We start from the raw sequence: 14,577 nt of genomic DNA, 5'->3' as shown, positions 1-14,577 counted from the left end.
CCTTACGACTTATCTTAGAAGAAAGATTAAGGAAAGGCAAACCTACGTTTCTAGCATTTGTAGACTTAGAGAAAGCTTTTGACAAAGTTGACTGGAATACTCTTTCAAATTCGAAAGGTGGCAGGGGTAAAATACAGGGAGCGAAAGGCTATTTACAATTTGTACAGAAACCAGATGGCACTTATAAGAGTCGAGGGACATGAAAGGGAAGCAGCGGTTGGGAAGGGAGTAAGACAGGGTTGTAGCCTCTCCCCGATGTTATTCAATCTGTATATTGAGCAAGCAGTAAAGGAAACAAAAGAAAAATTCGGAGTAGGTATTAAAATCCATGGAGAAGAAATAAAAACTTTGAGGTTCGCCGATGACATTGTAATTCTGTCAGAGACAGCAAAGGACTTGGAAGAGCAGTTGAACGGAATGGATGGTGTCTTGAAGGGAGGATATAAGATGAACATCAACAAAAGCAAAACGAGGATAATGGAATGTAGTCGAATTAAGTCGGGTGATGTTGAGGTTATTAGATTAGGAAATGTGACACTTAAAGTAGTAAAGGAGTTTTGCTATTTGGGGATGGTCGAAGTAGAGAGGATATAAAATGTAGACTGGCAATGGCAAGGAAAGCGTTTCTGAAGAAGAGAAATTTGTTAACATCGAGTATAGATTTAAGTGTCAGGAAGTCATTTCTGAAAGTATTTGTATGGAGTGTAGCCATGTATGGAAGTGAAACATGGACGGTAAATAGTTTGGACAAGAAGAGAATAGAAGCTTTCGAAATGTGGTGCTACAGAAGAATGCTGAAGATTAGATGGGTAGATCACATAACTAATGAGGAAGTATTGAATAGGATTGGGGAGAAGAGAAGTTTGTGGCAAAACTTGACCAGAAGAAGGGATCGGTTGGTAGGACATGTTCTGAGGCATCAAGGGATCACCAATTTAGTATTGGAGGGCATCGTGGAGGGTAAAAATCGTAGGGGGAGACCAAAAGATGAATACACTAAGCAGATTCAGAAGGATGTAGGTTGCAGTTGGTACTGGGAGAGCTGCATCAAACCAGTCTCAGGACTGAAGACCACAACAACAACAACATCTTGATTTAGTAATCGAGTGCAAGCACCAGTTTTCACGAAAGTGATCCGTTATGCATGGTTTGCCACGAAATTATTGTCAACGTGCAAAATCTTCACCAATGTTAACGACGTTTCTTTCCCAAATGACATTCATTAGAAGAAATGTCACCGTGGCAACCCTGCGATCGCGCGATGCTCGTGGTATTCGCAATATCTGTGTTTCAAATGTTTCTACCATCGGTAACATCCAAGGGAATTCACCAAATTTCTTTGAGAATAAACATCAGAACAAAATATAAGAATAAGAATTTATATGAGAATGAAATATCAGAATATTAGAATTTAAAGAGATTGTAACCCCTCAACATAACATAAACACATATATTATATAACAAATGTAAGACACTTATTGTGGAATCCAGTTGTCACTTTACAATTAATATAACCCTCTTCTATCCCCAAATTTGATGAGAAACTTTCATGTAGTAACATTCTACGGAAATGAGTAGATAACTGAAAACAATAAAAGTAAAAATAAAATAAATAAAAACACTAGTCGGATTTCGAACACAGTACCCAAAATTAAAAGGCCGTGACGCTAACCACTGAGCCACTACTTCGTTTGAGCTGATCGTGTGGTAAAAGGCACATAAAGTTCCTTGAAAATACCTAGAAAACTTCGACTGTCCTTTTATTTGGAACGGTCGAGTATCTTCTGATAAGCCGAGACCTGTATTCGCTTATTTTCACTCATTTTGCACTGAGCGAAGTTGCTGGAGAATCAGGGAACGTCACTTGCCGTGTTTACCCCGTGAGGAGATGGTGGTGTATGCGCTGTTTGGTGGGAGAATGGCGAATTTCTGCCTTAGGGAGCTAAAACTTCATGCACCCCTTGTCCTATGCGTACTTTTACACCACCTATCCTACTTATTTGTAATTCCGTCAGAGACAGCAAAGGACTTGGAAGAGCAGTTGAACGGAATGGAGAGTGTCTTGAAAGGAGAATATAAGATGAACATTAAAAAAAGCAAAACGAGGGTAATGGAATGTTAACTAATTATATCAGGTGATGCTGAGGGAATTAGATCAGGAAATGAGACACTTGAAGTAGTAAATGAGTTCTGCTGTTTGGGAAGCATATTAACGGATGATGGTCGAAGCAGGGAAGACATAAAATAAAGACTGGCAATGGCAAGGAAAGCGTTTCTGAAGAAGAGAGATTTGTTAACGTCGAGTATAGATTTAAATGTCAGGAAGTTCTTTCCAAAACTGTTTGTATAGAGTGTAGTCATGTATGGAAGTGAAATATGGACGATAAACAGTTTAGACAATAAGAGAATAGAAGCTTTTAAAATGTGGTGCTACAGAAGAATGCTGAAGATTAGATGGGTAGATCACGTAGCTAATGAGGAGGTACTGAATAGAATTGGGGAGAAGACAAATTTGTGATACCACTTGACTAAAAGGAGAGATCGATTAGTAGGTCACATTCTGAGTCATCAAGGGATCACCAATTTAGTAGTGGAGGGAAATGTGGAGAATAAAAATCGTAGAGGGACACCAAGGGATGGATACAATAAGCAGATTCAGAGGGATATAGGTTGCAGTAGTTACTCCAAGGTGTAGAGGCCTGCACAGGATATAGTAGCATGGACAGCTGCATCAAACCAGTCTTTGGTCTGAAGACAACAACAACAACGACCCTACTTACTTAAAAAAAACCTGAATTGTAGAACACAGTGAAACTATATTATCATTAACCAAGGAATACGGAAGCCCGTGATCAGGATGGCCGGAGTGCCCGAACGGTTCTAGGCGCTAGTCTGGAACCACGCGACCGCTACGATTTAAGTAGTTCTAAGTTCTAGGGGACTGATGACCTCAGAAGTTAAGTCCCATAGTGCTCAGAGCCATTTGAACCATTTTTTGAAACCGTGATCAGACATTGAAGACCACGTGAAACCGACCGGCTGCCGCGTCATACACTGCCACAATATGGCGCCATGTGGGTGTGGTACGGAGGGGCATGGAGTCAGCACACTGCTCTCCCAGCCGTTATCAACTTTCCGAACCTTGCGACCGTTATTTCTCTTTCAAGTAAATCCTCAATTGGCATCACGAGGCTGCGTGCATAGCATTCCAGTCCCCCCACCAAATAAAAATCTCCGGGAGTGTTGGGATTGAAACCTGGGTCCTCCGGATGACAATGAGACACACTGTCTTCTCAGCTACGGAGACGGACACTTTCGCTGGCAGAGACAGAAAACTAAGAAACACTTCCTTTTACAATGTTAATCACATTTCCCGTTCTTGTCTTATTCGACGGTCTTGTTAGAGTCGCCTGTCCATCTGATTGAGCAGTAGGGTGGTAGAGTCTGCGCAACCAGCGTTAATTTGTTTATAGGTCATAGCTTGCTAATGTGCCTACTGCGTGGAATGCCCACTAAAATAAATTATCAAACTGATCAACATATTTCCTTATGCTTAGCGTATTTACGCTTTTAAATCACAGTGACAGTTTCACCTGTCGTCGCATGCAGCAGCTTACGAATGATTCACACAGTGTCTGTAGTTGTGCACCCAAAGGTAATACACACTGTACAAACACATACATGGTGTAAATCATTGGTATTTACGCCTCGGCGAGCTAATGTAACTGTTATAAAAAAATTCTCTCTCCCTGTGCGAGATTCACAAAGTGTAACCGTAGGGGATACAGATAATACATGACATACAGAAGTTTGGGTCGGCCCGTGGCCCGTGCACGGATAGCCGAAGATTTTAAGGTGACGACTTGCGATAAGCAGAAAATCCTGGTTCGTGTCCCCGTCCGGCACTAAGTTTCGTGACAGCTGACGTCAAACCATATCAGCAATTTTGGACTCCGTTTCGTAGTAACATCTTAATGAACCTAATCATTAAATATCGAGCATTTTCAAAGCTATTGACGGTTGGGCTGCATTAAAAATGGAGTGTTTTATTATTATAACTCTTTTTTAAAAAAATCTGGATACTGAATCTTTCGTTGGACGTTAGTGCCACTTTATTAATTAGCAGCTATGAGTTCTGTTCGTGTCAATCATTTCAAAATTGCAACTGAATAATTAAAGCTGTTATTTCATATTTAATCGTTGGATTCAGACTGTAAGTATTATTATCCATTAAGATTCTTTCCAGTCCTAAAACAAAGACAAATACTTAATTTCCGTGCCAAGGTGTTTTATAGTTGGAAATTTTCCGTATTGACAAGCAAAGTGACAAACAAGTACTTTATCCAAAGTTTCGTCATGTACAGTGTTCACTTTGTTCAAGATAGTACATGTGCTTATTTGGACTGGCGACTGTAATTTCCACCTTACACTCCTCCACTTAAACAACATACACAACACAAACATTTACTCGTTTGTGATGTAGCTATTTTATGTTTCGGATTCCATTTGACAGTTTGTTGCCATGAAATCAGATTGTGTCCAAAAGCACACTGGACTCGAATTCGGGAGGACGACGCTTAAAATGCCCGTCTGTCCATCCAACCTTACATTTTTCGTGATTTTCCTGAATCCCTTAAGGCAAGTGGCATGGAGGTTCCTTTTAATAGACCATTGCCGAATTCCCTTCCGTTCCTTCCTTAATGCGAGCTTATGCTGTGTGTCTAATGACTGTGTCGTCGAGGGGGCCGTAAGCTCTAATTTTCTTTCTTCCAGACTTCAAGATTACATGATCACGGACAAATTTCCTTTTTTCTGGGACAAGTCTTTGAGAACAGTCTCAACATTCACAAAAAGAATTAATTTTGCTGTTAGTTCCTCGTATTCGTTTAGCTGCACAAAATCGGCAAACGTATATAAAGCAGTGTTACACGTTTTTGCACCTCGTGTTATTGATGCAGGGGTCCCATCTATACTACGAGTACTAAACAACTAAAGCAGCCATCCCATCTTTCGTCCCAGTTACAGGTTGTCTATCTTCCTCCAAGAACAACAAAAATTTGATTTTTCATTTTTCCTAATAATAACTAACAAAATTTAAAAATTTAAAATCGTGTCATAACCTACTCATAAAGAGATATAATCTAACTTTAAAAGTTAACACAATAACACAGGTATTAAAGCTAGAAACTGTGTGTATGTCTTGAAGCAGCGTAACGCATGGCGTGCAATTGTCACATTATATTCATCCAGAATTTGAGAATGTCAGCACTTAGCGACTTCTAACAAACTTTACACATATTTTCAAAGCGATTTGAAACTTTTTCTCGGATACAACACCCACAAAATAATGAAATGCAAAAAATTTATGGCTTACTACATTTCCGCTGTTTATGCACTCAAACTTAAGCATTAGATGTGACGTTTTAATTTATTACCTGTTTATTGGTTGCTCTATTCGCAATATATTTTTCAGACAGTATCCACATACACTCTCCACAGTGTCCGAAGAGGAATTGTCAATATTCAGGGATATAACAGGAACGGTCATTCGAAGTCATGAAGTCTAGTAAAGATGGGAACCGAAATGCATACCTTAACTGTTATTAGCACATCATCTTCGATAGTAAGCAACAAATCTCCTCTACTGCAAGTTTGTAATTTTCCATGTTTTGGAAGGAAGTGATTGGACTAAACAAGAAAAAATAAGCTAGTAAACGTGGGTTTTAAAATGCATACGTTAAGAACTGAGAGCACTTATACAGCACAAGAGGTGTGTTTCGTACTAGCGAAGAAGAAGAAGCCTTCATAGCTCTGAAGCGATGCACTTCAGCGTCCTCAAGGAAAGCAAAGAGCTTGCAATAGAAGAGATTTGTTTCATGGTATCAACGATGAAAAAGTGCTCATAGCTCTTAAGATACGCGTTTTAGAGCCCATGTTTGTTAGACTCTTTTGCTTCGATTGATCATATCGTGAATCTGATTACGGCCCATTTCTCCTGAGAAACACTGTATAACGTACCTGCAAAATCATGTCATTGTACGGCACATAGTTCAATAAATAGGCCATCATAGTTATTGAGATTATCCAGGCTATACCGACCCAGTGTTTGATAATGTGAGCAGTTAACACAAAATTTAAACATTTTGAAGATGTTTTATACGAGGGAGTTTGATTCTGTAAAGAATAGGGGATTTGCGATTACGGTTGACAACTCAATAAGATAAAATAAATGCCTCATTTATGTGTGGGCAATAATAGTTCTCAAAGATAGGACTAAGTCGATAGGTCTCTACTGAGTGATAGAGAGTTACAGTGATTGGCAACTTAACTCTTGCTCTTCCACTACACACTTTTGTAAAATAGGAAGTCATGACACACATTAAACTTAAACATTTTTAGTTTAGGCTTTACCGTGACTGACATTGATATCGAATGAAACAACAAGTTTACTGCTACCAGTAACTGGTCGTAATACATCACAAATAACCTGTTACATTTTGTAGTATCAAGACACCATCGTTATTTACAGAATGTTAACATTTTATTTGTAATGTATTAACACTTTGCCGTCCGGACGTCTCGTACAAATGTATTCGCTAGGTGCCGGCAGCGCTAATGCGGATTAGTTGGCTTGTCGCCGGCCGTTCTTGACACTATCGGGAGATTATAAATTGTTACTTTTACTAATCTCATCGTTAGTTCTCATACGTTCTCAACCCTGTTTCCCTACTGTCATGAAATTTCGAAGATATAGATACGTAAATAAATACAATTTTTTTTGTTTCATGTATTTGTTTATTTGCATTGTCTTTGGTACTTTATTTTGCTGCATATCACATGAAAAATAAATACTGTCTCCAAGATGTAACGCAGCTCCACAAGACTTGCACATTAAGTTTGTTGTTCTTTTTTTGTTTTTGGAACATACATGGCAGTTTCTTCGTTTTCGTTTATTCGTTTCGGAAATACGTAGGCCTATTACTTGGTGTTGCTTTATGTGACCGGAAAGTCTGTTAATCGGATCATGATGAGACATACACGATGTAGTGGCAACCTCCATTATACTCATTACTCGCGGCGCGTTGCCGATCCCGTAAGAGTTCGGGCACTTGTTGTGCACCCGCACAGAAGAAGAAGATGGTCAGTGCGGGGGGCACTACGAATGTTGTGCGGGACAATACGTTGAGAATGTGGGTGTCGCGGGAGGCGTGCCAGAGATAAGTCCCTGCAGTCGCACTATTCTCTGTGTCTTCGGTGGCTCAGATAGATAGAGTTTCTGCCATGTAAGCAGGAGATCCCGGGTTCGAGTCCCGGTCAGGGCACATATTTTCATCTGTCCCCGTTGACGTATGTCAACGCCTGTAAGCCGCTAAGGTTGTCATTTCATTGTAATTTCATTCTAACAAGCTGCTTGGTCACTGATGGTATCTGTTCTTTCGGACATGTCCGCAAGAACAGATACCATCTTAGTATATATATATATATATATATATATATATATATATATATATATATATATATATATATATATATATATATAATCGTAACGTCTCTTTCGTCTGCCATGAAGAAAGGGCACAAGTACGTATAAAAACAAAAAAGTTGTTGACGTGTGTAACTTACTGTTACCTAAACAAAACACCAACAGAATGCAGAAGGTACTAAAGTTCTGTCGTCGGCCACTGTGCGATACCGTACCCATGACACCACTGTGGTGTCGCCGGCAACTGAGCGATACCATGCCCACGACACCACTGTGGTGTTGCCGGTCGTTGACCGCTATTTCGCGCACGACACCAGTGCAGTGTCGGCAGAGTGTTAATACAGGAAAAGCAGCCCGTGACCACTGGAGACAGTACCAGAGGTTACCCCAAAGTCGTAACAAAACACACACATGTCGTATTAACACAGATAAGTCCACGTGCTGACGAAGGTTTCAACCTTTGAAACTCTCTGTGGATATAAATAAACAGATATCGGTAGTAGCAGATATGATAAAGTAAAATGATTGCTTTGAATGACGTAGTCTCATGCACGCAGTGGAATTTTTACTTATACAGGTTGAGCACTGACAAAACAGGAAATGCGGGAGTGGTGGTGCTAATGACTGGTTCCGTTTGTCGACAGGCACGGCTACCACCACAGGGACGCGGTGACGCCGGCGGAAAGCGCCGAGGCCAGAGGCGGGGGTGGAGTGGCGGGGGCGGCGGCGCCGGTGCGGAAGTCGGCGCTGAGCCTGCTGCGGCCCAAGAAGAGCTCCGCCGCGGCTGCGGGGGCGGGCGCCGGAGCCGCCGCCGCGGGGCACTCGGCCGACAAGGGCGCCTGCGGCTCCCAGGCCGGCGCCATCGCAGCCCACAAGACGGTAAGGGCCAGCGCCTCTCAGCGAAACGCTGCAAATAAAGGGTTTCCCGCCAGTAGTGGGATTTGACAGCAACGATCATTCAAAGCAAAATCTACATCTACAGCGATACTCTGCAGTCTACCTTACATCGCATGGCGCAGGGTGCCCCGTACCATTACTAGCCATTTACTGTCCTGTTTCACTCGAGTACGAGTACGAGTGAAAAACAACTGTCTGTATGCCTCCGTATGAGACCTAATTTCTGGTATCTTATCTTAGTGGTCCTTACGTGCAGTATATGTTGGCGGCAGTAGAACTGTTCTGCAGGCAGCTTCAAATACTGGTTCTCTACATTTTCTCGATAGTGTTCCTCGAAAAGAACGACTTGCCTCCAGGGATCCCCATTTGTGTTCCTAAAGCATCTCCGTAACACCTGCGTGGTGTTCGAACATACCAGTAATAAACCTAGCACGCCGCCTCTGAGTTGCTCCGATGTCTTCCTTATCTGGCCTGCAACGTCTTCCACACACTCAAGCAGTACTCAAGAATAGGCCGCACTAGCGTACTGTGTGCGGTCTCCTTTACAGATGAACGACGCTTCCCTAGAATTTCTCCCAATAAACCAGAGTCGACCATTCGCCTTTCCTACCACGATCTTCATGTGCTCGTTCCATTCCATATCGCTTTGCAGCGAGACGCCCAGACATTTAAAATACTTGACTGTGTCAAGCAGGACACTGCTATTGCTGTATCCGAACATTGCGGGTTTGTTTTTCCTACTATTCCGCATTGATCTACATTTTTCTACACTTAGAGCAAGCTGCCATTCACCAGAGGAATTGGAAATTTTTTCTAAGTGACCTTGTATCCTCCTACAGCACCTACGACATCTTACCGTACATCACAGCATCATCGGCAAACAACAGCAGACTGCTGCTCACCCTGTCCGCCAAATCATTTATGTATACAGAGAACAACAGCGGTCCTATCACACTTTCCTGAGGCGCTCCTGACGATATCCTTGTGTCTGATGAACACTCGCCTTCCATAAATTAAGAAGTCTGAGAGCCATTCATAAAGCTGTGAACGTACTGCATATGCTCGTACCTTCTTTAACAGCCTGCAGTGAGGCACCGTGTCAAACGCTTTCCGGAAAACTACAAATATTGAATCTGCTTGATGCCCTCCTTCGATAGTTCGTAGTATATCATGTGAGAAAAGGGCAAGCTGCGTTTCGCACCAGTGATGCTTTCTAAAACCATGCCGATTCGTAGACGAAAATTTCTCGGTCTCAAGAAAATTTTCTATATTCGAACTGAGGAAATGTCCAAGGATTCTGCAGCAAACCGATGTTAGGGATATTGGTCTGTAATTATGCAGGTCCGTTCCTTAGTCCTTTTACGAACAGGAGCCACCTGCGCCTTTTTCCAGTCTCCTCGGATTTAGTGCTGGGTGAGATATTCGCGATAAATGCAAGCTAAATGAGTGGTCATTGCCGTAGAGTACTCTTTGAAAAATGGAATTGGGTTTCCATCCGGACCTAGTGACTTATTTGTTTTCATCTCCTTAAATTGTTTCTGTACGCCAGGAATGCTTATTAGTACGTCGTACATATCGGTGTCTGTTTCATGGTCTAACGACGGTATGTCTATACAATCCTCCTGCGTGAATGATTTTTTAAATTCGAAATTTAAACCTTCGGCTTTCACTTTATCTTCAATTGCCAAGTTGCCACACCAGACTGGCCAATAAGTGATAGGCTGGAAGCCTTAGATCCACTTGGCTATTATACAAATTACCAGAATTTTTCCGGATTCTCTGCCTGATATTTTGCTAAGGTATGACGGCGGTAGTAACTGTATGCTTCGTGCACTGACCTTTTCATATACGCACGAGTCTCTATGAACCTTTGCTTGTCGTCATTTGCGCGTTTTCTTTTGAACCGCATACCTTAAGAGCTACGAACACTTTTTCAGTGCTCATGGCTCTTAAGTTATGTATTTTAGAGCTCATGTTTAATAGACTTTCTTGCATCGAATGATCGTTCCTGTCACATATAAACAGCGGCCTGTGTTTGAATGTAAACATGTGCGGCCACATGGACATGGACGTCGTTACGTGCCACGCAGCATACAACACCATCAGTTGTCCTTTTCTCGGGTGGTATCTTGCAAGACATGGATGAAGGGCAACAGGCAGACTCCATATTCCAAAATTTCCGCTGAGAGTTCGTCACAGCGACACAATGCAAACTGTAAGCAAAGGTTAGGACATAGGAGACAGTTTCCCAGATTACGTTTTAAGTAATACGACCCAGTACCTTGTCCTGGACGGAGAGCGTTCATCAGAGACAAGGATATCATCATGAGTGCCCCAGTAAGTTGTGAAAGTTCCGCTCTTGTTCTCTATACAAACTGTAACGGGTTTAAGTGCAGATGTTTCTATTGGTGACTGAGGACAGATGATGAAAAACATTACAACAGTATTTACTTCATTTGAAGACTAATAGTTATAGATATTGCAAGTAGTCTCTTCTTAGGTTGGTTAATTCCTCCAAGTACATGTGAGAAGAGCAAACCATTAATGCTTATTCTCCACTGAACAGCAGGTCAGGTGTTAAAGTGTGGATGCGTTGACGCAAAACAATTAGTCTATGCTGACAGACGTACTCCGCCAAGTGGTGCAGTACCACTCTAAGAAAACTTCAGGTCGTAAAGTTTGTGACGTGTTTGAGGGAAGACTGTTCGACGTAGAGAAAAAAGAACCAGTGCACATACATATTAAGGTACCACTATAAAAATACCTGCACTTGTACCCATTAGAGCCTGTATGCATAAGAGATTTGTCGGATAGCGTGAGCAGTAATCGACGGATATTTGCGATGATGCTGTAGTGTACGGAAAGTTGTCGTTGTTAAGTGGCTGTAGGAAGATACATGATAACTGGGACAGATCTTCTGTATGGTTTTAAGAATTTCAGCTTGCGCTAAATGTAAAAAAAAAAGTAAGTTACTACACATATGTAGGAAACACAACCCTGTGATGTTCAAATACAGTACTAGTAAAGAGCTGATTGACAGAGTCACATCTATTGTATTTCTAGATGAAACGAGACACAGTGACCGAAATATAACGAACACTAATGGATGGCTACAGGACAGTTGAATGCCGCTTTGTATTGGGCTAGGTGATAGGACGTAAATTTACATCTACGCGACTACTCTTCGATTCACACATAAGTGCCTGGCAGAATATTCATCGAACCACTTTCATCCTATTTCTCTATCGCCTCTTATTTTATTGCGATGATGATTTCTCCCTGTGTGGGTGGACGCCAACAGAATGTTTTCGCATTGGTGAAGAAAGTCGGCCGGCCAGTGTGGCCGAGCGGTTCTAGGCGCTTCAGTCTGGAACCGCGCGACCGCTACGGTCGCAGGTTCGAATCCTGCCTCGGGCAGGATGTGTGTGGTGTCCTTAGGTTGGTTAGGTTCAAGTAGTTCTAAGTTCTAGGGGACTGATGACCTTAGAAGTTAAGTCCCATCATAGTGCTCAGAGCAATTTGAACCATTTGAAGAAAGTCGGAGGTTGAAATTTCGTGAAAATATCTTGCAGCAACGAGAAATGCCTCTTTGTTTAAATGATTGCCACCTCAAATCTCTTATCATATCCATGGCACTCTCTCCCCCATTTCACGATAATACAAAGCGAGCTGCCTAACTTTAAACTTTTTCGGTGTCCTCCGTGAGTTCTGCCTCGAAAGAATCCCATACGCAGTAACACTCTAGCAGAGGACGGACAGTCGTAATGTTGGCCGTTTCTTTAGTAGATTCGTTGCATCTTCGAAGTGTTCTACCAATAAAATGCAGTATTTGTATTTGTTTCACCTTGCCCACAACATTATCTATGTGACCGTTGGCATTTAAGTTGGTCATAACTGTTTATCCCTAGCTATATTATTGAACTGACAGCCTTCAAATTAGCGTGATTTATCGTGTAACCGAAATTTAACGGATTCCTCTTCGTACTCATGTGGATGATGTCACATTTTTCATTATTTAGAGTCAATTGCCACATTTCACACCGCACAGATGACTTCGATGAGGATAGAAGTTGAAGTAATTAATCAAAATTTGTATCAAGTCTGGGACTTCAACTCAGGTCTCCTCCTTACTAGGCAGATGGGCTGAGCTGTGAAATAAAGTTTGTGTTAGAGTACTACGTGCAGCTGTGTTAACCTCAATTCCAGGGTGCAAGCACTGTACCTCAGCGTGTTCGGTCAAAGGGCTGGCTGACGTCTGTAATAAAAAGAAGCTGGGTGGGCTATTCACCGACGAACGTGAAGGGGTGTCATGTGACGTCCGCCCAGATCACATAACAAGAACAACGAGGAACAAATGAAATGAAAAAAATCCTTGAAATGGCCGTACTAAAAAAAAAAAAATACGGTGTATCTGATCTGCCCAGTAAGCAGAACAACCTTGTTGTGTCACAGATTTTGATTCATTGCTACAGCTCTTATCCTTACCTAAAGTAAAGTTCAGACTCAGTATGTCTCCAGGAACACGTAATTACATAATTACATCTGATCCACACAGATATATTGTCTAAATCATTTTGCAATCGGTTTTCATCTTATGGTGACATCACAAGACGGTAAATGAGAGCCTCATCTGCAAGCAATCAAAGATGGCTGCTCAGATTGTCTGCTAAATCATTTAGATAGATTAGGAACAGAAGAGTGTCTATAACATTTCCGTGGGCAACGTCAAATATTACTTCTGTTTTACTGGATGACTTTCCGTAAATTACTACGAATTGTGACCTTTATGGCAGTATATTATGAATCCAGTCGCACAACTGAGACGGTACTCCACTGGCACACAATTTAATTAGAAGCCACTTGTGAGGAACGGAACCAAATCTAGAAATGTGTAATCAAATCTAGATCCCTGTTGATACTTGATCCATCATTTCTTCATGAGAATAAAAGGCTAGTTGTGTTGCACAAGAACGACATTTTTTGAATTCGTGCTCACTATGTCTTAACAGATTGTTTTCTTAGAGGTAATTCATAATATTGGATCACAGTATACGTTCCAAAATCTTGCTAGAGATCGATGTCATTGATATGAGTCTGTAATGCAGCGGATTACTCCTATTTCCTTTCTTGAGGATTGGTGTGACCTGCGCAAATTTCCAGTGTTTAGTTACGAATCTTCCTTCGTGCGAACGGCTGTATACCATTGCTAAGTACGGAGCTATTAAAGCAGATTATAGCAGCTTACACTGAAACGAATCTAATTGGTATACAGTCTGGATCGGAAGACTTTCCTTTCTTAAGTGATTTGAGTTGCTCCGCTACTCGATGATATGTACTTGTAAGGTACTCACGTTGGCATCAGTTCTTGATTGGAATTCTGTAATTTTTAATCCCTCTCATTTGGTGAAAAACTTTCGGAAACCGTATGTAGTGGCACTGTCATAGGTAACATTACCATTGTTACCACGCAGTGGAGAAATTGATTTTCTTTTGGCGCTGATGTACGTTAGATACGACCACAATCTGTTTCATTTTCAATCATATTTCGAAACAGTTTCGTTTTGGAAACTATTAAAACCATCTCGCACTGAAATGCGGCCAAATTTTGAGCTGCTGTAAGACTTCGCCACTGCTGAGGATTTTGTGTTCTGTTAAATTTGAAATGATTTTTTCGTTGCTTCTCCAACAATCTTCTGGTCTGTTTTGTGTACCTTGAGCGACCCGTCCTGCCTCTTATTAATATAATTGGTATAATCTTTCAAATTTTGTTGATATTGTTTCTTTGAATTTAAGTCACGTGTGGTTTACATTCACATAGTTAGATATGAGGGAATGGAGACTGAGTCTTAGGAAGGAGAAAAGCGAATTTTTTATCTACTTTTTCTAATGATATATTTTGACTTTACTTTTAGTAGGTTTTGATGTTACAGTATTTAGTCTCGTTACAACGATCTCGTGTCACTGACCCCTGTATTGGTCGTGATGCTCCCTACTCTTTCAGGATCATTTGTTCCTAAGAGATTAAGTTCTCCATACAATATCTTGCACAGTATATACGGTGGTTTTAGAAGATTACGTGCACCCATACACGATGGTCATCTTTTCCGTGAATGATACGTTCTTTCAGCGATTTCATGTGTCCTGCCACAGCGCTACAAAGTCGGGAAGACCGTGATGCAGGATTCTTAGAACTTCCA

The 14,577-nt window shown here is 41.4% G+C and overlaps 1 protein-coding gene across 1 annotated transcript in view; it reads left to right on the top strand.

The window, feature by feature from the left end:
- LOC126237051 (ubiquitin-conjugating enzyme E2Q-like protein CG4502) overlaps positions 1–14,577 on the top strand; it is a 644,861-nt gene that overhangs the window by 602,050 nt on the left and 28,234 nt on the right. The window contains exon 5 of the mRNA XM_049946826.1: positions 8,128–8,362. Within this exon, the coding sequence (XP_049802783.1) occupies positions 8,128–8,362 (235 nt within the window). The remainder of the gene's footprint in view (positions 1–8,127; positions 8,363–14,577) is intronic.

Source organism: Schistocerca nitens, chromosome 2 (assembly GCF_023898315.1).
Source record: "Schistocerca nitens isolate TAMUIC-IGC-003100 chromosome 2, iqSchNite1.1, whole genome shotgun sequence".
Lineage (NCBI taxonomy): Eukaryota > Metazoa > Arthropoda > Insecta > Orthoptera > Acrididae > Schistocerca > Schistocerca nitens.
This window is presented reverse-complemented; position numbering and strand designations above follow the sequence as displayed.